The sequence below is a fragment of the Cornus florida genome, unplaced genomic scaffold, assembly GCF_030987335.1.
Source record: "Cornus florida cultivar Cherokee Brave unplaced genomic scaffold, ASM3098733v1 CherokeeBrave_3.0.0_Hap2_Chr02, whole genome shotgun sequence".
Lineage (NCBI taxonomy): Eukaryota > Viridiplantae > Streptophyta > Magnoliopsida > Cornales > Cornaceae > Cornus > Cornus florida.
In genome coordinates this window covers 16333811-16361243 of record NW_026775572.1, presented here as the reverse complement: position 1 = coordinate 16361243, position 27433 = coordinate 16333811, and the positions used below count along the sequence as shown (strand labels likewise).

The following is a 27433-nucleotide window of genomic DNA, read 5'->3' as shown; positions in this document are numbered from 1 at the left end:
TGCGGTTTTCAATCCTAATTATCCCTAAAATCATTTAACCACTCCTTAACCATTGTAATGGACCACTGCCTCGTGCCTAGCCCAATCCAGAAACCCTGCGAAAGCCAGAAACCAAAGGCCCAAAAGATGGGGTTCAAGTATTTGTAACGGGAAGGGTTATTATAAAAGGTAGTTCTGTGTCCAAAAGTTCAAGCACAATTCAAGGCTGTGTGTCTCACAAAGGTCCAACAAAATGGTGGCTTAGGGGGAGAGTATTGAAAAATACAAGTCGTTTGGGAGTACAAAACTATATATATATATATATATATAGAGAGAGAGAGAGAGAGAGAGAGCACCAGGTATCATTTCTCATAGGGGCAAATAATTTTTCAGGGGACACATTCACGGGCATAGTTTGAGTTTTATCCATAGTTTGAGTTTTATTCGATCTATGTGGGGCGCTTTGTTCGGGTCTATGGAGTAGTAATTTAGTCAGGACAAAGCTGATAAACTTATATTTTTTACAAATTTTATCCCAAAAATATATTAACTAGTACCTTATTATATTTAATTTAATTAATTAATGAATATTTTTTTTTATATTTTAAAGTTTATTTGGACTCAGATACAAAATTGGAATAAAATGGCAAACAAGTTCATATATTTTCGCCGGACAACAATGGATACAAGTATCGCTCTAGCGAAGATAGTGAAATTTTTTCAACAATGGATAGTATCGCTCTAGCGAAGATAGTGAAATTTTTTGCTAATTTACCAGAGGTCTAAGGTTCAATTTCAAGATCTATCCATAAATAGATACTACGTATCTATCTGGTCAAAGAAATGTAATAAATAATCTACAGAAGACGATGGGCACGCGTGAAAAGGAATGCAATAAAGAAATGTAATAAATAATCTACAGAAATGTAAGAATTAAAGTTTTAACATTCGTTTATTATTGATTATGAATATTTATGATTTTCACGATGAATTATTTTAAGTTTATTTTATTATTCATATCATGTATTTATGGTCGTTAAAAATTATTATAATTAATCTAAGTTTGGGTTATAACTTTACAAAAGTAAAAATATTTCATCTTGTGTTTTTTATTAAATTGGATACATAGAATACTTAGAATTTTACTCTCTTCAAGCGAAAGAAAATCTATTTTTAAATTGGAGAGCAACAGGGTGACATCGGAATTGTTTCTCTTAGTTAGAAAATTGATAAGTGAATAATTGAAATTTTATGAAATTAATGGTGGTGGAATTCGATACTTTAGTATTCTTCTTTATTGATTTCAATCTCCTTATTTTGATTTTATTCTCCCATTCCTAATATAAAAAATCCACTCTCTTCAATCAAATTGGTTAACTAGGTTAGACTTAAATTAGTTTTTATTCGCATTAGTTTTTCTTTCACGCATTCTCTTGAGTTCAACCACGCACTTGCATTTTCTATACTACAATAGTTACATTTTATTTTAAACACCAAAAGGCTCGTACACCCTGATTTTAAAAACAAAAAAACTATATAGAGAACAAGATATTTGAGAGCAAGCAGTGAGTGAAACTTTCAATCTTGTATTAGTTATATATATATATACACACACCTTACAAATACAACTCACATACAGTATGTATTCACACTGTATACAATGCATTTAGATCTCTTTCCTTTCTTGAAAGGTGAACTATTTAAAATTGGAATCAATATCTCAAGTGAACATTATTTAACATATACACAGACCCCATACAAAGACAGGTCACACACACAGTATGCATTTAGATCTCTTTAATTCCTTTTCTTGAAAGCTGAACTATTTTTATAATGGAATATGTCAAGTGAACATTATTTTAACATTTACACGTGTGAGCTAGAACATTACATAAGTGGCTGTGCTCAACGTTTACAATATCAAAACCTTCTTGCAAATTCATGCACGTACTCCATTAACCAATCAAAGTACAAACTGAAGCAAAGGATTAAGCTGCTACAATGGAGGCGCGAATCTTGTCGAGAAAGTTGATAAAACCATCATCTCCAACTCCTGCTCACCTCAGAACCTACAAGCTATCCTTCTTTGATCAGTTGGCCATTCCAGCACATGTGCCCTTCTTTTTCTTCTACTCTGCAGCTACCAACAACATTCATGCCAAAGAAAAAGATATCAACATACACAAACAGTTGGAAACATCACTTTCCAATACCTTGACGCGCTTTTATCCGCTAGCAGGAAGATATGTAAAAGATGAGCTCTTGGTGGATTGTAATGACCAAGGGGTTGCATATGTGGAGGCCCAGGTGAACTATGACCTCTCTGAATTTCTCGGCTTCGGCGAAAGCCTCCAGCAGACTCAGCTTGAAGATCATTTTGTGCCGGTACTACTACTAGAAACAGGGGCACAGACTCTAGTCACTACCCCACTTCTCGGTGTACAAGTCACAGTGTTTAAATGTAGAGGTATTATTTTCGTTTGTTTAAAATAAGTGGCCTAAACATGCACAGGAGCTAGCACAAATAACTCTTCATGCATTTTCGTTTCACATAATATATTTCACTGTCACACTTACTACGTCACCGTCACACCTACTATGTCCCACTAACATTATACTAAAATGAAAGTTTAATTTTGAACAGGTATAGCTCTCACAGTGTACCTTTCACATATTATTGCTGACGGATCCACATTTAGTACTCTTGTCAATGAATGGGCAGCTACGAACAGGTTAGGGGGTTGTAATGAAGTACTAGAATGGCCAAGTTTTGACTTGAGTGCTCTTTTCCCAGCTAGAGATTTATCGCGAGTACTAAAGCCGACTCATGATCTACCTTTGGAGAATACCAGATCAACAAAGATTTTTGTCACAAGAAAGTTCTTGTTGGACGGAAAAACAATATCGGAGTTGAAGGCTAAATGCATGTTAGAAGGTGGTTGTTGGGGCAATACTACTGAAGTACCCCGCCAACCTTCAAAGCTAGAGGTGGTAACAGCCTTGATATGGAAGGTCCTCATCAATGTTGCCCGTGCAAAACACGGGCAATTGAGGGACTCCGTGATGAACATTTCAATAGGGTTACGAGGAAAAACCGGTATAGTGACACCGGAGAGCTCCGTTGGGAATTTCTACATGGTAGTTCCAGTCAAATTTAAGTCAGACACGCACAAGATGGAGTTGCATGATTTGGTTGGGCTAATAGGCAATACAATGCGAAAAACCCACGCCAATCTCGCGAAAATTATTAGTGATGACGACGATTTCTCGAATGTGGTTGAATTTCTAAATGAAATTGAGGAAGGAATGTGTGATGAGAAAGTGGATGTCTATCCCTTTACAAGCTTGTGTAAGTTCCCATTGTATGAAGCTGATTTTGGGTGGGGGAAGCCATGTTGGATGCGTGGTTGTGTGAATGTGCCTTGTGAAGTGGTTGTTTTAATGGACACCAAATGTGGCAATGGAATTGAAGCATGGGTGAGCTTGAACGAAATGGACATGTTGAAATTTGAATGTGATCCGGACATTCTCACTTTCACTTCCTAGCTCCTCCAAGTAAAGCATCAATCAAGGGATTATTGTGTTGAAGTTAGGGTTTAATTGTGTTGTTCTTTTGTCTTTCCTGCATTTGCTTGAGTGGAGTTCTACTTTTATGTCTGGACAATAATAAACACTTGTTTGGTAAAGGAATTTTTGTTTTTTTTTTTTTTTTTTTGCCTTATCATTATTATTATTTTTTTAACCCCAAACAAAACAAGTGTTGTATGCTGTTTTGAATAGTAGGGAGTAATTGAATACATATTTAGTATTGTCCATTTATTTTAAAAATTCTGAAAGTAAAAACATAAAACGTTTTTGATATAAGTGTTGCAAATTTTAAAAATAAAATGACTAGTTTAAAAACCTCGCATTAACCTATTTCTAGTTAGGACTTGGGGCCGCTAAGGAAAAGTTCCCTCCCTTAATTGATTCTGAAATCCCAGCAAATTTCTCTAAAAACACAAGAAGCTCAAAACAGGAAGTGGCCATTTTTGGAAGCCTGGCTTTCAAAACTTGGGCTTTAAATAAAACCAATTATAACTGTAGGATATAATAATCTACGGTCATATTACAAATCAACCTTTCTTCTTTCTTAATCCAATAAAAACACTAGTCTAATTATTTAAAAGTTTTCTAAACTATTTTTCTCTCTATTTAAAGTTTCATAAATTAAACTTTTCAAAAATATAAAAATTCAGTATTAATCAATATTTGGATTGAAGAGAGTATTAAACCCTCATTCAATTTGGATAATATATATATATTGTACTCAATCGAAATTAAAATATTGTTTCATACTTTTCATATTTTTGGAAGGGGAACTCGCATCTTAAAAATTATATTTCTTTACTAATACAAACAAGTCCAGCAGGAAGCTCAAGCAGAAAATAGTGTTTCTTTAATAATCCGGACATTCTCACTTTCACATCCTCGTCCAAGTAGCATCATTCAAGGGATTATTGAGTTGAAGTTAGGGTTTAATTTTTTCTTTTGTCACTCCTGCATTTGCTCCAGTGGAGTTCTACTTTTATGTTTGGACAATAAGAAAGACCGGTTTGGTAAAGTTTTGTTTTAATTCGAAACAAAATAATTGTTCTGGTGTTTTGAATAATATTTATTTAATTCAAGCAATTGTTCTGGTGTTTTGAATACTATTTAATCTATTTTTATTTCTAGTTTTGGACTTGGGGCGCTAAGGAAAAGAGTCTTAATTGATTGTAAAATCCAGGCAGATTTCTCTAAAAAAATTAAAAAAAAAGCACACACACAAGAAGCTCAAAACAGGAAGTGGCCATTTTTGGAAGCCAGGTTTTCAAACTTGGGCTTTAATCAACAAAATTATAACAGTTGGATATAATCTATAATCATATTATAAATTCACATTTCTCCCCATTTTTAATCCAATAAAATCACTATTCTATCTATTTAAAGAAATAAAAATTCAATAATATTAATCAATATATGGATTGAAGAGAATTTTAACCCTCATTCAATTTGGATAAAATATATATTTTTATCAATCAAAATTAAATTATTGTTTCATACTTGATTTTCATATTTATGGAACGGGAATTAGCATCTTAAAAATTATATTTCTTTAACTTTTAAAATAAAAAGTTACATTCCTTTCCTTCAATCAAATTCTAATTTTTTTTCTCTGTAAAGTTCTCTCTTTTTTCTTTTTTCCCCATTTATTAAAACTCTTATTTTTTTGCAGTTATGTACCACGCCTATGTAACCTTTTTTCACTTCTTATTTAAATTTTTTATTATAATTTTATGAAATGTATGTAATTTTATGCATCGCTTTCAAATTATAAATACTTATCAAAAACAGTATTTGATTAAAATATTATCAACCAATATTTTAGTTTTTATATTTGTCACGTATTTATTTTTCTTATAGTTCTATTATTTGATTAGCAAATTATTTTGAAATGTTTTTTTTTTTTTTTTTCTTTGCCCTTTGATTTGATCAATTTATATTTTTTATGTTATTTCAAATTATTATTTTTTTAATTAAGTACATTGTGTCACCCTAAGATGAAATCCTGGCTCCGTCCTTGATCTTTCGGAGGCCATGTAATAATTTATTGGACAATTCAATTGCATTTCAATTTCTTATTAATGACAAGTTTCTCCTTTTAGTGATTTTTCTAAGGCCATGTAATAATTCCAAGATTCAGCACAACCAAGCTATAATTTTTCTTAAGTGTGTTTTAGAAGTGTGTTTATCTATACTTAATCTAATTTAAGTAAAATATCATAATATATAAGGTTATTTTAGTAAATGTACATCCTAAATGTGGTAGGACGACCAACAGGCATGTGGTCTAGCGGTATCAAACTCCTACTTTCCTAAAAGAAGGTCAGGAGTTTGAGTCTCGGTGGAGGTATGTGTGTGTGAGTACCAATTAAGAAAAAAAAAAAAATGTTGTAGGACGGGATGGGTTTACCCCCGCCCCCGCTAAGGTTTCAAAAACTACCTCCATCCCCATTCCCATTTACACAAAATGGTCCCCAAACCCACCCTAAACGGGGCGGGGCGGGGCGGGAATCCGTCGGATTTGGAAATTTTGCCTAGCTAGGTGTAGGGCCGAGCTAGTGTTAGTCCAACAAAGGCACCTCGCCTCGCCCACTATATTATATATTTTTATTTTTTTATTTTTTTTACATATCTATGGAAATTTATATATATTGCCCTCCTAAAACTATTTTAATTTTCAAAATTCTCTTTATTTTTTTTCTTATTTTCCTTTTTCTCTCTTTAAATTCTTTTAATAACGGCCTATTATAATACTCCATCAGATACAGATGAAATATGAACGGGCTTCACTTCGGTTGGAACCAATTTTCTGTGTACTAATTCTGATTTAGAACATTATTGTAAATATATATATATAGAGAGAGAGAGAGAGAGAGAGAGACAGAGAGAGAGAGTAATACAAAGAGACAGAAATATAAAAGTAGTAAGAGATATGTTATTAATATATTTTTTCAAGTACATGTCTCAAACATAAGCTAACATGATGTATATATATATATATACATAGCTTCAAAAATGGGCTCCTTCGGTAAGCTAATTAAGAAGTTTCTTTTAAAGCTAGATAACGAGCTTCCTTTATAAGCTTCTATAAGCTAAGTAAAGAATTTCTCTTGTAAGCTAATATTTGGAATAAATATGAGTGGACCACACACATATATATATAAAAAACAAACATGATATATTTTGGTATTAGCAAGTGAAAAAGAAAAAGGTCATAACAAAATCTTTTATTATAGAGGTGAGATTAGGAGAGTATTTTGTAATTGTATTATGTATGGAAAGTTATATGGACAAAAATAATATTCAAATCCTCAATTGTAATATTATTATTGGAACATCATAATTTATCAGATAAAATCATATCAAGTTATGAAAATAGAATAGTTTAGAGCTTGCTTAATATATATCTAATTTTTTTTTTTTTGTAGTCTAAAATAGAGGAAATGATATAATTGACAACCATCAGTACCCCTACAAAAATCTACTCACATGAAAATGTGATGTGTTTGGCTAAAAATCCCAACTCAAACTTAAATTTTTTTTTTTTCTAGTTGGTAACTCACATACACATGCCTCCACTAAGGCTCGAACCCCTGACTTCTCTTTGAAAAGTAGGAGCTTGGTACCGCTAGGTTACTGGCGTGCTGGTAACTCAAACTTAATTCTTTCATAACAATCTTAAAATACTTCCAACTCAAGCATGATTCTTTCCATTTTTTTCCTTCTGTACTTAGAATAATAGAAAAACAAAGTCTTTCTCTATATATATTTTTATTTTCACAAACTGGGTTTGCATATCTTTGAAATGTATTAAAATGCTTCTATAAGATATTTATAAGAAATTTATTTCTACAAAATATAGAAGAGCGAAATTTCATATGAAGTTTTGAAAATCAATAAGAATCAATGATTGAATAACTTAAATTCTTAGTTTATTGATTTGTTTGTGTTTTCTTTCATAGTTATTGTTTCGTTAAATTTTTAGTTGTTACTTTCTTTGATAGTTATTATTATTATTATTTTTTCGGTAAGTAAAGAGAGTTGTTTTTGTTGATTTATTTTTCGAAAGTTTTTTTTTTTTTTGAAGGAATCTTATATTTTGATTTTAAATGATTTATTTTTACTGTGTCAGGTGAAGTATCGCAACTGAAATAGTGCAACTCAAGAATACATTATGAGAACAAAATTATAATTTTTCAGTATAAAATTATACATGGGCCTTACATGTAAATAATAATAAAAATAATAATTTAAAATATAAAAAGGTATAATAGTAAATTTATTAAAATAATTCTCTTTCCTTTCTTTTTTCAAACATGATTATTATTATTATTATTATTATTATTTTTATTTTTATTAATCAACTAAATATAATAGGAGATTAAAATTATCCTTTTCTTTTTTTTCTTTCCTTTCTTTTCATAACTAATGTTATCATTTTCCATTCTACAAAACATAACCTTAATTGCCGTAAAATAAGTCTGGTCCATTTAGAAATGGTAACCGGCAGTTTTGGGGGTGGGGGAGGCCAACCTCATTTAACAATAAGGATGGGGTCCAATTATTTGAGATGTAGAAGGGCTTTTATAGAAAGCTGTGTCCATTTAGAAATGGCACCTGGCAGTTTTGGGGGTGGGGGAGCCCAACCTCATCCCCGTGCTGTTTAACAATAAAGATGGGGTCCAATTATTTGAGATGGAGAAGGGTTTTTATAGTTCAACCACAGTTCAAGGCTGTGGGTCTCACGCAGGTCCAACAAAATAGTGGCTTTGGGGGAGAGTATTGAAAAATCCGAGTCTTTTTGAGAGTACAAAACTATACATATATAGAGAGAGAGAGAGAGAAAGAGAGAGTGAGAATGAAGCATCAGGTATCATTTCTCACAGGTAGAAATAATTTTTTAAGAGATGCATTCACCAACATAGTTTAAATTTTGTCCGATTTATGTGAGAGGTGTTTTGCCAAAGTTTGTGAATGAGTCAGAACAAAACTGATAAGTTTATATTTCTCACATATTTTATCCCTAAAAATATATTTATTATTTTTTCCTTTTTTGTCTCTTCATAACTTATGTTATTCTTTCTCTTCAAACCTACTACACCAAACATAGGCTTAATTGCCGTAAAATAAGTCTGGTCCATTTAGAAATGGCAACCGGCAGTTTTGGGGTGGGGGAGCCCAACCTCATCCGCGTGCTGTTTAACAGTAAAGATGGGGTCCAATTATTTGAGTCGGAGAAGGGTTTTTATAAAAGGATGTGCCCAAAAGTTCAACCACAATTCAAGGCTGTGGGTCTCACGCAGGTCCAACAAAATAGTGGTTTAGAGGGAGAGTATTGAAAAATCCACGTCTTTTGGGAGTACAAAACTATATATATATATATATATATAGAGAGAGAGAGAGATATCCGACATCATTCTCAAACGTACAAATAATTTTTTACACCGCCGTAGTTTGAGTTTTACCCAATATATGTGAGAGGTATTTTGTCCAAATTTGTGAATTAGTCGGAACAAAACTGATAAGCTTATACTTTTTACATATTTTATCCCTAAAAATATATTTTCTACGACCTTATTATATTTAATTTAATTAATTAATGGATATTTTTTTTATACTATAATAGATTCGTGCAATTCCCATACTCCCTGATTAAAAAAAAAAACAATATAGAGAACAAGATATTGAGAGCAAGAAGTGGAAGTGAAACTTTCAATCTTGTAGTATTAGTTATATATATAATACACCCACCTTACAAAGACAACTCACATACAGTATGCATTCACTCGGGTACACAATGCATTTGGATCTCTTTTCTTTCTTGAAAATTGAACTATTTTAAAATGGAATTAATATCTCATGCAAGTGAACATTATATAAGTGGATGTGCTCAACATTTATAATATCAGAACTTTCCTTTCAAATTCATGCAGTACTCCATTAACCATCAAAATACAAACTGATCAACTTAAGCAAAGGATTAAGCTACAATGGAGGCGCGAATGTTGTCGAAAAAGTTGATAAAACCATCATCTCCAACTCCTGCTCACCTCAGAACCTACAACTTATCCTTCTTTGATCAGTTGTCTTTCTTTTTCTTCTACTCTGCAGCTACCAACAACATTAATGCCAAAGAAAATGATATCAACATACACAAACAGTTAGAAACAATCACTTTGAAAACAGATCCTACAAAATATAAATTTTGGACAAAATTAAAATTTTGAGCATATCTCGCTAAGAAAACTAAGTAAGGAGAGCTATATATAAGGTAACCTCATGGACCATGTTAGACTAAAAAAAAAAAAACAAAAAGAACAAAAACAAACTGAGCCTTTAATTTATTTGTGAGCTGAATGGATGAATTACTTAAATATTTTAAACTAAATTGCCTAGGAGATTTCATTTAAGATACTTTGTTATTTTAAACTTATCAAGAGGGTCATATATATATTTATTCCTAAATCATATTTTATTATTATGATTATTAATTATAGATTTGGCATAAGGTTTATTTAATTTTATCAAGAATAATGCTTATCAAGTGGGCAAACGACAAAAATTAAAGCTGTCAGATGGGACCCAAGCGATGAATGGTGAATGACACGCATGGACGACGTTGTACAAATAGGGACCAATAAATGAGGACGTTATTAAATGGCCAAGAGGCATAATAAATGAGGTGGGGGTAGATTTTTTCTAAAAAAAGCACTTATATATCAATAATGAGATTTGTGTATATTTTTGTCGGTGAAGAGTTAAGTATTATTTAATTTTTATTTTTTTATAAAAAAATCTTTTATTAAAGATATAGGTAGAATTAGGAGAGTATTTTGTAATTGTATTAAAGTAAAAATTGATAAAAAATTTCAAATATATAATATTCTTTACTTTTATGCCAATAAAAATAAAAATAAAATCCTCAATTGTAACATGAGATTTAACATTATTATAAAATATCAAAATAAATAAGGTGGTTTGTGTCTTAGATAATTGGTGACACACCCCTTGCAATGACATACAACTCACATACCACATACGGTATGCATTTAGATCTCTTTCCTTTCTTGAAAGCTGCTGAACTATTTTTATAATGGAATATCTCAAGTGAATATTATTTAACATATTTTACATGTGTGAGAACATTATATAGGTGGCTGTGCTCAACGTTTACAATATCAAAACCTTCTAGCAAATTCATGCACTCCATTATTAACCATCAAAATACAAACTCATCAACTGAAGCAAAGGATTAAGCTGCTACAATGGAGGCGCGAATCTTGTCGAGAAAGTTGATAAAACCATCATCTCCAACTCCTGCTCACCTCAGAACCTACAAGCTATCCTTCTTTGATCAGTTGGCCATTCCAGCACATGTGCCCTTCTTTTTCTTCTACTCTGCAGCTACCAACAACATTCATGCCAAAGAAAAAGATATCAACATACACAAACAGTTGGAAACATCACTTTCCAATACCTTGACGCGCTTTTATCCGCTAGCAGGAAGATATGTAAAAGATGAGCTCTTGGTCGATTGTAATGACCAAGGGGTTGCATATGTGGAGGCCCAGGTGAACTATGACCTCTCTGAATTTCTCGGCTTCGGCGAAAGCCTCCAGCAGAGTCAGCTTGAAGATCATTTTGTGCCGGTACTACTACTAGAAACAGGGGCACAGACTCTAGTCACTCCCCCACTTCTCGGTGTACAAGTCACAGTGTTTAAATGTGGAGGTATTATTTTCGTTTGTTAAAAATAAGTGGCCTAAACATGCACAGGAGCTAGCACAAATAACTCTTCATGCATTTTCGTTTTACATAATATATTTCACGTACTGTCACACTTACTACGTCCCACTAATATTATACTAAAATGAAAGTTTAATTTTGAACAGGTATAGCTCTCACAGTGTACCTTTCACATATTATTGCTGACGGATCCACATTTAGTACTCTTGTCAATGAATGGGCAGCTACGAACAGGTTAGGGGATTGTAATGAAGTACTAGAATGGCCAAGTTTGGACTTGAGTGCTCTTTTCCCAGCTAGAGATTTATCGCGAGTACTAAAGCCGACTCATGATCTACCTTTGGAGAATACCAGATCAACAAAGATTTTTGTCACAAGAAAGTTCTTGTTGGACGGAAAAACAATATCGGAGTTGAAGGCTAAATGCATGTTAGAAGGTGGTGGTTGGAGCAGTACTACTGAAGTACTCCGACAACCTTCAAAGTTGGAGGTGGTAACAGCCTTGATATGGAAGGTCCTCATCAATGTTGCCCGTGCAAAACACGGGCAATTGAGGGACTCCGTGATGAACATTTCAATAGGGTTACGAGGAAAAATCGGTATAGTGACACCGGAGAGCTCTTTCGGGAACTTCTACATGGTAGTTCCGGTCAAATTTAAGTCAGACACGAGCAAGATCAAGATGGAGTTGAATGATTTGGTTGGGCTGATAGGCAATACAATGCGAAAAACCCACGCCAATCTCGCGAAAATTATTAGTGATGACGACGTTTTCTCGAATGTGGTTGAATTTCTAAATGAAATTGAGGAAGGAATGTGTGATGAGAAAGTGGATGTCTATCCCTTTACAAGCTTGTGTAAGTTCCCATTGTATGAAGCTGATTTTGGGTGGGGAAAGCCATGTTGGATGCGTGGTTGTGTGAATGTGCCTTGTGAAGTGGTTGTTTTAATGGACACCAAATGTGGCAATGGAATTGAAGCATGGGTGAGCTTGAACGAAATGGACATGTTGAAATTTGAATGTGATCCGGACATTCTCACTTTCACTTCCTAGCTCCTCCAAGTAAAGCATCAATCAAGGGATTATTGTGTTGAAGTTAGGGTTTAATTGTGTTGTTCTTTGTCTTTCCTGCATTTGCTTGAGTGGAGTTCTACTTTTATGTCTGGACAATAATAAAGACTTGTTTGGTAAAGGAATTTTTTTTTTTTTTTTTTTTGCCTTATCATTATTATTATTATTTTTATGCTGTTTTGAACAGGAGGGAGTAATTGAATACATATTTAGTATTGTCCATTTATTTTAAAAATTCTGAAAGTAAAAACATAAAACGTTTTTGATATAAGTGTTGCAAATTTTAAAAATAAAATGACTAGTTTAAAAACCTCGCATTAACCTATTTCTAGTTAGGACTTGGGGCCGCTAAGGAAAAGTTCCCTCCCTTAATTGATTCTGAAATCCCAGCAAATTTCTCTAAAAACACAAGAAGCTCAAAACAGGAAGTGGCCATTTTTGGAAGCCTGGCTTTCAAAACTTGGGCTTTAAATAAAACCAATTATAACTGTAGGATATAATAATCTACGGTCATATTACAAATCAACCTTTCTTCTGTCTTAATCCAATAAAAACACTAGTCTACTTATTTAAAAGTTTTCTAAACTATTTTTCTCTCTATTTAAAGTTTCATAAATTAAACTTTTCAAAAATATAAAAATTCAGTATTAATCAATATTTGGATTGAAGAGAGTATTAAACCCTCATTCAATTTGGATAATATATATATATTGTACTCAATCGAAATTAAAATATTGTTTCATACTTTTCATATTTTTGGAAGGGGAACTCGCATCTTAAAAATTATATTTCTTTACTAATACAAACAAGTCCAGCAGGAAGCTCAAGCAAAAAATAGTGTTTCTTTAATAATCCGGACATTCTCACTTTCACTTCCTCGTCCAAGTAGCATCATTCAAGGGATTATTGAGTTGAAGTTAGGGTTTAATTTTTTCTTTTGTCACTCCTGCATTTGCTCCAGTGGAGTTCTACTTTTATGTTTGGACAATAAGAAAGACCGGTTTGGTAAACATTTTGTTTTAATTCGAAACAAAACAATTGTTCTGGTGTTTTGAATAATATTTATTTAATTCAAACAATTGTTCTGGTGTTTTGAATAATATTTAATCTATTTTTATTTCTAGTTTCGGACTTGGGGCGCTAAGGAAAAGAGTCTTAATTGATTGTGAAATCCAGGCAGATTTCTCTAAAAAAAATTTTAAAAAATAAAAATAAAAAATAAAAAAATAAAAATAAATAAAAAAAAACCACACACACAAGAAGCTCAAAACAGGAAGTGGCCATTTTTGGAAGCCAGGTTTTCAAACTTGGGCTTTAATAAACAAAATTATAACAGTTGGATATAATCTATAATCATATTATAAATTCACATTTCTCCCCATTTTTAATCCAATAAAATCACTATTCTACCTATTTAAAGAAATAAAAATTCAATAATATTAATCAATATATGGATTGAAGAGAATTTTAACCCTCATTCAATTTGGATAAAATATATATTGTTATCAATCAAAATTAAATTATTGTTTCATACTTGATTTTCATATTTATGGAACGGGAATTAGCATCTTAAAAATTATATTTCTTTAACTTTTAAAATAAAAAGTTACATTCCTTTCCTTCAATCAAATTCTAATTTTTTTTCTCTGTAAAGTTCTCTCTTTTTTCTTTTTTTCCCATTTATTAAAACTCTTCTTTTTTTGCAGTTATGTACCACGCCTATGTAACCTTTTTTTCACTTCTTATTTGAATTTTTTATTATAATTTTATGAAATGTATGTAATTTTATGCATCGCTTTCAAATTATAAATAGTTATCAAAAACAGTATTTGATTAAAATATTATCAATCAATATTTTTGTTTTTATATTTGTCACGTATTTATTTTTCTTATAGTTCTATTATTTGATTAGCATATTATTTTGAAATGTTTTTTTTTTTTTTTTTTCTTTGCCTTTTGATTTGATCAATTTATATTTGTTATGTTATTTCAAATTGTTATTTTTTTAATTAAGTACATTGTGTCACGCTAAGATGAAATCCTGGCTCCGTCTATTGGACAATTCAATTGCATTTCAATTTCTTATTAATGACAAGTTTCTCCGTTTAGTGATTTTTCTTTTTGGTAAAGGAAATGATTTCAAAATTAAATAAAAAGAAAAACCTTCCTCAACTGTCATGATTTATAGAAAATCCTTCAACTTCTGTTTTTGCACAAAAATCTTTTTATACTAATTCAAAATTATGTGAATAGTCTCCTATTGTTTGCAGACCATTACAATATTGAAAAAAAATATTGGCAATTTTTGGATCTGAAATCTCTATAATACCCTTTTTATTGATCAAAATGACATTAAACCATTTTTAAAATTTTGGATCGGCCAATAAAGTAAATTAGTTATTCATATTTCATATCATATATTCAGGCCTTATTTTTTTATGTTAAGAAGTTCTTTTGTCATGTTACAAACGAATATTTTTAATTTTTTTTTCATTTTAATGAAAAAAATGATAAAAAGAGCTGACATTGGCCCTGCACAACCTTCACCAGTATCTTTAAACAGTCAAAACACTTATTTTTCTTACACTGAAATTACAAGTATCACAAGAAACAAACTTCTTATAATTTTTTTTCCATATTTACCCTTATCTGAGTAAAATTGGGGCTCTAGTTTAGAATTCCAATTCAGTCTTCTCTCTCACTTCGGTGCCCTCTACCTAACTAGTTCTATCATGCAAATAGAAGTTTAGTACTTTAAAAAAATTTCATCAACAAAAAATATATTTAATTTACAATTCTGTATATGCTATCGTCAAGCCAACAAACACAATATACTACCCGCAAAATAATGCCATGAAAAAAAAAAAAAAAATTTATAAATTATAGTTTTTAGCAATAAAAAATTCTACTATTTAGCAATAATTTCATCTTAATGCATTTATATACCAATTTTGAGTGCACTAATGGACCAATTTAAGTGCTATATATGTGATCAAGAGTCTTGTGATCTAATATTATCTTCATTATCGTCCAAAATGAATGGTGAAGACTTCAATCTTCAAATGAATAAAATGGATATAATTTATTATATTGCACTGACAGCGAAATGTAACTATAATGCTGGAGTTGAAGGAAAGGAGAATTTAATTGGATAACAAATATCCCATCATCATTATATAAATATTAAATTTAAAGTAAGAATAAAGAATAAAAAAAATAAAAAGAGAGTGAAAAGTAAACCATAGATACATTCCCTAGTACCCCCTCTCTACCCATAAAATTGTCTGCCCTGCCTACACAAGCCAAATTGAACCCAGAAAACTAACCCGCTCTTTGCTCTGACCCAAAATGTATGTGGACCCTTTTTAAAGACGGATAAATATAACCAACCAATACCTTTCAAATATATATATATAACTAACCAATAGGCCTGCATTTGTTTTTGAGAAATTATGGATTAATATTTTTATAACACTCTCGCCCCAATAGCCTTTGTGTCTAGAGTGGTTCCACCTGGAGAGATGGTTGCTGTAAGGAATGGGCGTTACACACTTCAACCCGCATCAAAAGCTCTTGTCCCAAGTCGTATTTGGGAAATGCGTTCGTTGCGGTCAAGTTACCCTGCCTCTATCCGCAGACTCAGACGTTTAGGATTAGGTCTGTCTCTGATACTAATTGTATCATGTGGACCCTTAATTATTTATTCAAAAGGTCTAGCTGTTGGATAGTGCTGTATAGTCACTGCGGGACTGTTGACTCTACTTTTCAATTGTAATCAGTTTTTAGAGAAAATCTTGAAAAGGTTTTAGAGACAATATTTATATAATGTAAAAGAATATTGATAAATGGCACGCGAGTTATCGTATAGTAGCTCTCAAAAATCAGCGCAAGTTCTTATATAAATGGCCAGTAGCTCTCAAATTTTGTACAGCACAAAAACACGAATATTTAATACCTCTAAAATTTATAATCCTTTTTCTTTTTTTTTTTCCCTGGGTAACCAATGGTGGTTGACTATTTTCTTTCTTGATTCAAGCAAAAGCGCGCACAATCGTAATATTGCCCCCAACAGTGATGGAGGAGAGATCACACTATCTGGGCTCAATGCCCATTGGGTTCTGTCTGTTGTATTGCGATAAGGTGTTCGATGAAATGTTCGATCCAAATTGCAATTGAAACAAGTTGAAGTATGTGTTGGGTTCGAGGGTATTGTCAATGTTTGATGGTGGCCGGCTACATATATGCCGTAAGATTAAGACATGCAGTGAGTCTTGTGTTTGAACTAATGATCTTCTTTGGCCTGTTGGCTTTGATGGATCAAATGAGCTATGAATGACAATGCCTTATTTGATACATACTCAGGTTCGTCTATTGTGTTTTCTTGTAATCTCTGAATTCATTTTCAATGTCAAAGGATAATATCAGGCTGGTTGTGTGTTTATATTGTGTACGAGGTTGTCATTTATCAAAATTGTTCAATAGTTCATGACAAGTTACCCTCTGTGTATCTAGATATTGCAATTTTAGATTTGATTTTCTTGTCCTTAGCCTTCGATTGCAAGAATTTCAAGAGACAGTAACCAGAAGAAAGGGACAAGGTTAGTCTTCGATTGCAAGAATTTCCAGTTATTATTTCTTGGATTGCAACATATACAGCTTGCATTCTTTGGAAACAACAGTTCCAATTTGTCTGAGCATGAAATGTAACATTTTACCGTGTGGTCATAATTTTGTGCATGTTCTATTGCAGTCAGCCCTCCACCATATAGGAGGAGATGGTGGAAAGGACAAATGAGGCCGCCTTCCAATAGCTTAGATTCTGTTGGTTGGTGTGCATGGGTCGTAAAAGAATCTTCCAGTTGAATTCTATAGGACATTATCTTTGGGATTTTTGTCTTTCATGTCCAGTTGATGTTTCCAATGATTCTCCTTTGTTCTGATTAAGAATGGGAGACATTGATGAGCTGTGAGCAAAAGATGGATTTCTCTAGCTTGGATTGGAACAACTTTTTTCCTTGGTACTAAAGTACTCAAAGACCTTGTTTGTCTCATTAAACTATAACAACTTCGATCCATCTTATCCTTGCCAAAAAAAACTTTTATCCATCTATTTCTGCTAATCTTCAAAGGAGCATGGAGTTAATCTTTTCTCGTGTATGGTGTTCTACACTGATGTTGATATTATTAGTTACCATGTGCAGTTTATCAGGCATCATACTTTTCCTTTCTTGTTTCTTCATTTCATTTGATCCGAGAGATCTCCTTTTGGCTAAATGAGATGCACTTCTTTGGTTTGCAGATTGCTATGACCCCTTGGATCCAAATGGAAATATCACGATTACATTCGACATACCTCAGTGGACAGATGATGGCTATGTGGTTAGTACTGTTACCAATTATCGGCTTCTTATGCTTTCAATTTTGACTAAATGATCGACTATCAGCAGCCAATTTTGATGTGTCTGTTGATTTTACTTGCTACTTTCTTAAAATTTTATACCATTTCAATGAGAAATCTGATGTCTGATCTTTATTACAATAAGATGATTGTGGTGACAATCCATTCCACATGGACAACTTGTCTGTACCAATTCCATGTAAAACAGGATGGACAGTTTCATTTGAACGACCACCCAAAAATCTCTTAATTGATCTTGAATTATCGAATTGTTCTATTTTGTAAGTAAACCTGGTTGCTAATCTAATTACACATAATTCAGGGCAAAAGCAGAGGAATTGAACTGATAATAATCTTGCTTTTCGATATAAATTATGGTAGCTAGTGGTTTCTGGAAGTTTTGTTGTAGGTTCATAATGCAAATAGATTTTCGTATATTTTGAGATGCAAAGGTATATCTTTTCCTCATCAATTTTTTGTTTCACAGACCATACGGTGATCAAAACTTGAGTTTTATCTTTTTCATGCTTGGGATTTGTCAAATTAAAGAAAGTTAGCTGACTAATAAAAAAAAGTGTATGATAATATTGCATTAAATTGCAAATTATACTAATTAGTAAAAGTAAGGATTAAGTAATGGTAATGACCATCATAATTGTGATGATTGCGATGTAATAGAAACAGGGCAACAGTCGTGACGTAACATACACGACCATCAAAGCCATGAATTCTTTTCCTCATCATCTAACGCTAAAAAATATTTGAAACGGCTGTAATCCCAAAATATCATGTGTGTGGTTTTTTATGATTTTCAATGAATTTAACTTGATTTATGAAAACGATTTTTGAATACTGTCAGTGATTTAGGTGTACTGATTCTTATATTCACACTTTTATGAACATAAATGCATTCTTTTTAATTGACTTTCATGACCCTAATTTACTGCTATGATCATGTACTTGTCCTTTGATCATTTCTGATGGTGCAAAGAACAATTTGTTCACTTGGGTGGAATGTGGTGACTTTCACATCTAATGCAGACTTACTACCATTCCAGCATTCACAGTCCAAATTCTTTGTGAAATATTTATTGTTTCACACAATCCTCATCCTATAACAGCACTCTTATTTTCAGGCAAGGGTAAACATCCAAAACTTCTATCTGTATCGCCATGTGGACAAACCTGGTTGGAACCTTGGCTGGACATGGACCAACAATGAGTTCATCTGGTCAATGTCTGGTGCCTTTGCTACCCAAGAAGGGGACTGCTCATCCTTCAGGCCCCCGACACCACACTCCTGCAAGAAAAACCCTATTATAGCTGATCTCCTACCAGAGGCCTTGCCACAAAACAAGTCAGAGGACTGCTGTCGCGGTGGCCTTCTTGCTGCCTGGGCTATCGACCCTTTGAAGTCATTCTCTTCTTTTGAGATCAAGGTTGGCAACTTGGGGAATTTCTCCGCGTACAAGCCTGTAAATCTTACTTTACTAGCACCAGGACCTGGTTACACTTGTGGCCCTCTTGTTACCACTGATCCCACAGTTTCTTCAAGTATTGGAGGCAGAAGAGAAGAACAAGTTTTCAGTAAGTAATTCGCAGTAGTGTTTTACTCCAAAAATTATAGTAGTAACAGAATAGCATTGTATAATTAGGAAGTAGATATGTCTAGTGACTTTAAAATCTGACTTATGACTTCAAAATCTGACCAAACGGCCTCTAGCCCAATGGTATGATCTCTCCTTTGCTTTAACTTTCAAAAAAAAAATGACTTATGACATTCAACTGATTGTGGTGGATCTGATAAAATTTGATGGCTATGTTCACTAATGAGGTTTATTTTAGGTGTTGAGGATGATAAGTGTCTCGTCAATTAAAGAACTCAATTCGAGTAAGCCTTTTCTAAACTATTTGGGTTGGCAGGTGAAACTTGTTCCACTATCCTGCAATCTCATGAGTTAGATATTCTGTAAAATGTTGTAGATTTTAAGAAGGTGCTCTGGTCTACCTAATCGTCCAATCGGGTTGATATTGCTTCATTTCCATTGGGTTGATTTTAATGTTTAGCCTATTCCATTATATAGCTATAATTGAAAAAGTGATATTCCTGGGATACAGTAATTAAACCCTTAATGGGAAACCAGATCTCCATGTACAGAATTGAGATTATACTCCCTTCTTTTTTGTTTTAAAAATACTGGAAGTTTTCAAAAATAAATGGTACAATGTAAAATTATGTCGATTATCCAATTCAAGGTAGTTTCTTTGAATTTTGATCTGACTAGTTACTTTAAGAAATTTGAAGATACAAATATAATATATATATGTAGTTTGTGTAAATATGTTTCAAAGTTGGATACAGAAGTTACAGCTGCGGCTTGAACAGTCAGCTGAGCCATTGCAGTTGCATTACCATGATTGTTGTTCTCTATTCATCTCTCTCCCTTTTAAACAAAAAGAAAGCACAAGAAAGGAATAATTTATTCGAAAAGGCTTTTTTTTACCTGATAATAATTATGATAAGAAAGAGTGTTATTTTCCATAACCCCCTGAAGGGGGATAACTGGTTAAATTCTATCTTCTTCCAACCTAATTTACAATTTATCTTTTGAAAATTTTGAAGATTTAACTTATCCAAGAAATCCCAAATGCATATAATGTTGTAGTTTATTTCTTGGTTCAGCTGTAATTACCTTGTGCCATTCCTCCTCTCTTTCATTCCTGCCAAAGATGAGACAAAAATATAGCTCTAATTTTTACAGGGCCTAAACTTTAGAATTAGTTAATATTATGAGCAAAGAAATAAGATATTGGGAACTTAAGAAAGATTATTTCTTGCCCCATTTACTACATATTATTTGAAAACAACTTATTTTTTGAGATTTCTTCTTCTATTTTTTCTTCTCCCCTGTTTTGATGCCCTTTTAGTCTAAGCCATGGTATGCCTGATGATGTTTACGCTTTTCAGTTACATGGAGATCAACATGCACCTATTCTAGTTATGTGGCTAATAAAACACCAGTATGCTGTGCTTCACTCTCATCGTTTTATAATCCGACCATCACATCATGCCCCAATTGCAGCTGTGGATGCCGAGCAACAGACCAGAGTAGTACTAAATGCGCTAGGTTTGTTATTACTAACAGCATCCTTTAATTATGAGAGCAAGCAGCTGAAGGCATGTTTTTGTTTGTGATTATCTTTTTATCACCAGACTATAGTTTGCAATTTAATTCACCACTTGCGTCCGTATTTGTGTTCAACAGAGAAAGTTCTCCTTTATCAGTGGCGAATGCTCTTTACAATCGACCTGATCCTGACATTGTGCAATGCTCTGATCATATGTGCCCACTTCGAGTTCATTGGCATGTTAAGAACAACTACAGGGATCACTGGAGGGTGAAACTGACAATCTCTAACTATAATTATGGAAGAAACTACTCAGACTGGAATGTGTTAGTTCAGCATCCAGGTTTCAGTCAATCTATTCGAACCTATAGCTTCAACAGTACAGTGCTTCCTACTGCTGGCATAAAAGGTATTATAGCCAATGCGGCATTTCAAGCCCAAAATGGAATCTCTTTTATCTGAAAATGTTATAATATCATGTGGCAGTAGTGGAAGTAACTCAAATTAGAAGAATATTCCTAACTAAAAAGCAAGATATGTATACCTCTTAACCCTTGATAAATAGGCATGCACTAAATATATATATGTGTGTGTGTCATGGTCTAGAAACCCATATATCTTTACCTTACCAGTGTCAAAAGATTATCTGGACATGTAATGTAATTTGCCCTGTTGTACCGATTAAGATCATATATTGAATATGATCAATGGAAGAGATTTAACTTCCATCAAAAAGTTTGATATACATTAAATTGCTAAAATAACTAATTGATCTGGATTTAGTAGAGTCAATTTACCAAATACCAATGAGACATATCAAAAGTTGGATCTTCATTTGACTTAAACATAGTTACTAGTGCTATGTAAAGATTTCTCGAACCATTGGTCATTTAGTTTGAGCAATTTACCTCCTTTCATGTCAAAATGAGCTTCGATATAAAGGGGCTTTGATTTATTTTACAATATGATTAAGATTTGTCAACGCTATTTGTGTTGTGCTTCTACATGGGCACAATGTGTCGGAGATTTCAAACTCTTAGAAATGGACTTTTAAATAATTGTCTAAATGAGTACAACTGCGGTGATTACATTCAAGAAAATGATATATAATACAAAAACTAATACAGTACTAAATTTTTGACAGATTATCAGAAACACCACTTGTGACATTTTCTTTTCTTCTTCTTCTTTTTTTTTTTTGCCCCCTTTTCATCGATGACAGGAAGCTAGCTGATAGCAAATAAGCCATGTTATAGGATTCAGATTTCTCTGGCTGTCCAATTAGCATCGTGTTTTTGGCAAGAGAAATTTATGTGGATTGCATAGATGAAATACTGAAGGGGTTAATTACAGGGCTGTAATTGGAATACTTTTAGATCAATGTTTTTTTTTTTTATGTGTGAAGAGAAGTAAATGTAGCAGGCAAACTTAAATTCTTTATGACCTCATTCATTTATCTTCAACAAGATTTGAACAATGGGTTAAGATCTTGCATCATCATGGTTTCTTGTTAGACCAACAAGATTTGAACAACAACCGACAAAAATTTCACTCAAGACTGCTGCTTGTTTCCCTCATTATATAGATTTCTTATAGTTCTGAGTCCTTGACATTTGCAGATGAAGTCGTGCTCTTTTGGGGGTTAGAATTCTACAACAATGAACTGTTGCAAGCTGATGAGAAGCAGCTGGGTTCGCTCACAACAGAGATACTTTTGGAAAAGGATTCTGACTCATTTACATTAGGAAACGGATGGGCCTTTCCTAGAAGAATATATTTCAACGGTGAGAACTGTGAGATGCCACCTCCAGACAATTTCCCGATGCTACCAAATGGTAGCTCCAGTCAAAAACCTACTCGTCGCCAGTTCCTCCTCCTCTTTCTGATCTATATGACTTTCAAAACACTAATTGCTTGATTTTAGTAAATTTTTTGTATGCGTACTATCCAACATTTTTGAGTTATGCTTGCATAAGATTTTATCTAATGTCTGCACATGCCTTCATTTCTAATTTCCTCAAGTCATGCTTGTATTGGCCTATGTTGTCAAAGGACCAAACTCAGATAATTTGTAAATGAGTGCATATAAATGAGTGCATATAATCATATATGAAGTGTTTATTCGTTACAACCTGTCTTTTTTTGTGTACAACCTGTGAAGGTGTCCCGGTTGAGTATGTGTATACAGGTGTTTTTATTGCCAAACTGTTAATACTATTTGTTGGCGGATCAGATTGAAGGTTTGAGCTTGGTCTCAAATGGTTGCCGACAGATAACAGAATTAATAGCGAAGTGTGCATAACAGTTCATTTCCTCCAATGGCCCCTAAGCAAATTCAACGCAGAGATCCAACAAAATTTCAGGCCTAGGCCTACTTTCTCTACGATAATGTTTCCATTTTAAGGCTTATATGCCGTTTATAACTCAATTCAGCGCTTAATTATGAATGGATTAAACGTTTATCCAATTAAGTGCGTTTGATAATGCATTTTGAGTATTAGTGAAAACGGTAAGTACCACTTAAAATAAATATTTTAAATGACAGAAATATCACTTATCACTTAATGTTGAACGGTTTAAAATCTTCTGTACTTAAAATTTTTAATATTTAATTTTCAATTTTATCAAACAACACCATACTTTTTTTGTTTCTTAATTTTTGAAAAAAAAAAAAAAAAAGAAACGTCTTTTTTTCAAATTATTCATTACCCCAAATCAATTTTTTTTTTTTTTTAGGTAATGTTAAGCAATCACACCCACCCACCCACCCACCCACCCATGCTTCCACGAAGGTTCAAATCCTCCACCTCTCTTTTGAGTAGGAGGAACTTGTACCAATTGGATTATTAGTATTATTATTATTATTTATTTATTTTACAGATCCTCCACCTCTCTTTTGAGTAGGAGGAACTTGTACCAATTGGATTTTTAGTATTATTATTATTATTTATTTATTTTATATGGTTAGGTGCCTATGGAGTGGTTTTCTCTTCCTTGTATGATTTCCACTTTTTTTTGGTTTTTGATAAAAAAAATTTACAGACTCATTTGTCCTTAGAAATTTGGTTCCTTATATTATTGAATTACAACATTTTTCCTTTCTTTCTAGTTAGTAATTTACACACACATCTCCATGAAAAAGTTCAAACCTCTTACTTTTTTTAAAAAAATAGAGACCTAATATTAATAGACCACTACTCATTAATATTGGTTGAATTATAACATTTGATTATAAAATAGACACGTAATCTAATTTATGGACTTCCATTTGTTATTTTCAATCATTACATTTTACACGAGGAGATTTGAATGCAAATTACTAAAGATTATCTTAACTCGTATTAATATAATAATTCAAGGACTTCATTTTTGCAATATTTTTTAGCGTGTGTATCCATTACACTCCGCAGATTTGAGTTGGAATTATTAAAGAATATTACATCAACAAGCATGTGTGACACATCATGCCCAGCACGTGGCCACTATATCAAAACAGATTTCTCAGTCCATTTATATACATCAATTGAATGACAGAGGATTTTTATTTTTATTTTTATTTTTATTTTTTTTTGGCCCCCTAATTTCGGGTTTTTGTGCTATGCTATTGAACCTATTATTGAAACCATTGCCAGTAAAAACCCATTTTATTTAGAGTTTGACCTTTTACGTCGATCCTATTCAAACATTTTGAACAAAAAATAACAATGCACAGGTTACAAAAAAAAATCAATCGAAATATTATAAAATAAAATTATATAAGACCGTTAAAATTAATAGTATAATTTGATCAAATGAAATTAAAAGAAAGAATTTAAAAATTTGACAGATTCATATAATTAATTAGAAATAAATTTTAATTTTGTATAATTCATTGAATTTATTAGTAAGTAGCAAGTGTAGCATTAGTATTACTTGATAATTAGTATTACTTGATATGATACATCAAGACACATTTGATTTTACCATTTAGAGGTTGCTTTCTTCGTACCTATTTTGTGAGTTGATGCTAAACCATGGTCGGATGGTCCTGAACTGACCACTTGCGAAATTCCTGTTTTTTATAAGTTGAGGTCTATAGCCAAAATTTGCATAAGAGGTCTTTTCTCAAGCTAAAATAGCATATGAGGTCTTTTGATATTTGATATACTGCTGATAAAAATAATATTAATTAAATCCTATTAACACTCTCTTTAATTCATTTTCTTTAAATAAAAAAAAAATTACATTATTTATATCTTAAAGCAATCTACAATTGAGAAATCGAACACCAATACTTACACCACATTGTGAGGTCCGCCAATCACTTAAGTTACCGGGCACGTCTTTGTGCACAATGACTCCCTACCTTACATTATTTAATATTGATAGAGACCAGTTAAATATTAGATTAGAGATATATTTTATGATCCTCATCTCCATTTACCAAACTATTTTCGTGAAAATAAATTAAAAAACTAGTGGATTAATGTATCAATTATCATTTACCACTTTAATTTAAAGACTTTCTTGCCTTGTTTAAATTCTCTTTAAATTAGTAACAGTAGTATAGCTGTAATTGGATGTGGACCTGTGTTGGATTGGTGATATTATAAAGCATGTTAGGAATATGAGGTGTTGATTCAATGAATTTGTGATGGGGTTGTGTTGTTGATTGTGATTTTAGCAACTGATAAAAATAATATTCATTAAATCCTATTAACGCTCTCTTTAATTAAGTTTTTTAAATAAATAAAAAAAATTACATTATTTATATCTTAAAGCAATCTCCAATTGAGAAATCGAACACCAACACTTACACCACATTGTGAGGTCCGTTCATCACTTAAGTTACCAAACACGAGACACGTCTTTGTGCACAATAACTCCTTATATTATATAATACTGATAAAGACCAGTTAATTATTAGATTAAAGATATATTATATGATCCTCGTTCGTTTCCGAATACTGGTGGCTATATATGAAATCATGTATATTCACCAAAATATTTTGGCCAAAAAAAAAAAAATAGAGGATTAATGTATCAATTATCATTTACCACTTTAATTTAAAGACTTTCGTGCCTTGTTTAAATTCTCTTTAAATTAGTAATAGTAGCACAGGTGTAATTGGATGTGGACCTGCGTTGGACTGGTGATATTATAAAGCATGTTAGGAATATGAGGTGTTGATTCAATAAATTTGTGATGGGGTTGTGTTGTCGATTGTGATTTTAGCAAATGTTCCTTTCAGAGATAATGACATAACCTAGACAATGTTCCTTTCGGTAGGTACTAGCCTGCTAGGTAATGAATTACAATGAGATGCATAGAATACAAAGTCAAAAACCATGTCCTGTGTCTATTTATTTATTAATAATATTATTATTATTATTTTGTAAAAAGGATGTTAGAGGTTAGTGAGTTAATTAGGGCAAGATGTGAAAGTTCCAAACCGAACTATTAAGAACAATGAAAATATCCCTATTTACTTTTTTGGTGTGTTTATTTTATTCTATTAAAAAGGAAAAATCTTATCCATTATTGGTTGGACTACATACTTTACTGGGAAAGGATTTAATATGGAAGTAAACAGTGGATGAGTTGTTTTTAAGACTAAAATGACTTGAGAATGTCCTCCCACAGATTTGTTTCGATCTCTTTCTATATAGTCTACAGATAGTGATCCTTCTTTGAAGAAAAGTGTTTTGTCCGTTTTTCTTTTAACAATAAAGTACTGTCAAGTTTCTCTCATATGGCTCCTCGTCTCACGTGTAATAAAAATTACTAATGATTTTAAGAATATATTCGGTTGAATAAAATTAAAGTCTAACTGAAAATCGAAAAATTATAATATGTGAGATAAGAATCTTCTTATTACATTAGTATCCTAATGTTCAAGACATATATTTTTTATTAGTCTCCCTATACATTAAAATTGTGTAACCAAATTTACAATAACTTTGTAATTTTTTAATAACACAATTCCAATGTTTTGGAAGTTGTAAATCAAACAAATAAATTGGGGGATAACAACACATAATTCATAAGTCCATATAAATTGTCAATAACAAAATTAAAGAATGAATAACCTTTTAGTTTGTTTTTATTTTTGTCAATAACAATACATAATTCATAATTTCATACAAATGGATTAGACTACATTTAAAATAAATAAATAAATAATTGAAGAATGAACAACCTTATGCATCAATGGATAAGAATTTGTTTTCAAAATCCAGTATTATTTGTAAAAAAAAAAAATTAGTGGCCTAATTTAAATTATAAACTTTATTTTTTATTATTATTATTTTTACAAAAATAAATAAATAAAATCCTCCTACAAAATTACTAAAACGCAGCCAAAAGAAAAGGGAGACAGAAAAATGATAAATGTATCGGTAATATGTATGGGACCTACGAATGACATTTGGTCCCACAAACACGTCTTTTCTGTCTACCTGTTTCTACCCTATTTGATAATAGTGGTAGTCTGATTTATACGATCTCTCTCTATTTGTCGCTGTCTCTCTCTCTCTCTCTCTAG

At 32.2% G+C, this 27433-nt stretch overlaps 2 protein-coding genes across 4 annotated transcripts; both read left to right on the top strand.

Annotated features, from left to right (window-relative positions):
* Window positions 1-1960: 1960 nt before the first annotated feature.
* LOC132295711 (uncharacterized) lies at window positions 1961-12773 on the top strand. Its single transcript, XM_059794002.1, has 4 exons — window positions 1961-2446; window positions 2624-3493; window positions 10822-11295; window positions 11457-12773. The coding sequence occupies exons 1-4, from the start codon at window positions 1981-1983 to the stop codon at window positions 12362-12364; spliced, it is 2718 nt and encodes a 905-aa protein (XP_059649985.1). The 5' UTR covers window positions 1961-1980; the 3' UTR covers window positions 12365-12773.
* Window positions 12774-16059: 3286 nt separating this feature from the next.
* LOC132293890 (COBRA-like protein 1) lies at window positions 16060-23040 on the top strand. 3 transcript variants are annotated; one of them, XM_059791541.1, is made up of 6 exons: window positions 16060-16744; window positions 17682-17761; window positions 18917-19367; window positions 20749-20908; window positions 21047-21318; window positions 22529-23040. In XM_059791541.1, the coding sequence occupies exons 1-6, from the start codon at window positions 16711-16713 to the stop codon at window positions 22825-22827; spliced, it is 1296 nt and encodes a 431-aa protein (XP_059647524.1). In that variant the 5' UTR covers window positions 16060-16710; the 3' UTR covers window positions 22828-23040. The 3 variants fall into 3 exon arrangements, with proteins under 3 accessions (XP_059647524.1, XP_059647526.1, XP_059647525.1); XM_059791543.1 differs by having other exon boundaries at window positions 16064-16744; window positions 16931-17761; XM_059791542.1 differs by having other exon boundaries at window positions 16064-16744; window positions 16895-17761.
* The last annotated feature ends 4393 nt before the right edge of the window (window positions 23041-27433 follow it).

Bases quoted from the DNA above. Each gene is read 5' to 3' on its own strand.
- LOC132295711 (XM_059794002.1), top strand. From the start codon at position 1,981: ATGGAGGCGCGAATCTTGTCGAGAAAGTTGATAAAACCATCATCTCCA. The intron at 3,494-10,821 runs GTGATCCGGACA...CAAAGGATTAAG, and splicing joins GGACATGTTGAAATTTGAAT to CTGCTACAATGGAGGCGCGA. The intron at 11,296-11,456 runs GTATTATTTTCG...AATTTTGAACAG, and splicing joins CACAGTGTTTAAATGTGGAG to GTATAGCTCTCACAGTGTAC.
- LOC132293890 (XM_059791541.1), top strand. From the start codon at position 16,711: ATGAATGACAATGCCTTATTTGATACATACTCAG. The intron at 19,368-20,748 runs GTAAGTAATTCG...TACGCTTTTCAG, and splicing joins AAGAGAAGAACAAGTTTTCA to TTACATGGAGATCAACATGC. The intron at 20,909-21,046 runs GTTTGTTATTAC...TGTGTTCAACAG, and splicing joins AGTAGTACTAAATGCGCTAG to AGAAAGTTCTCCTTTATCAG.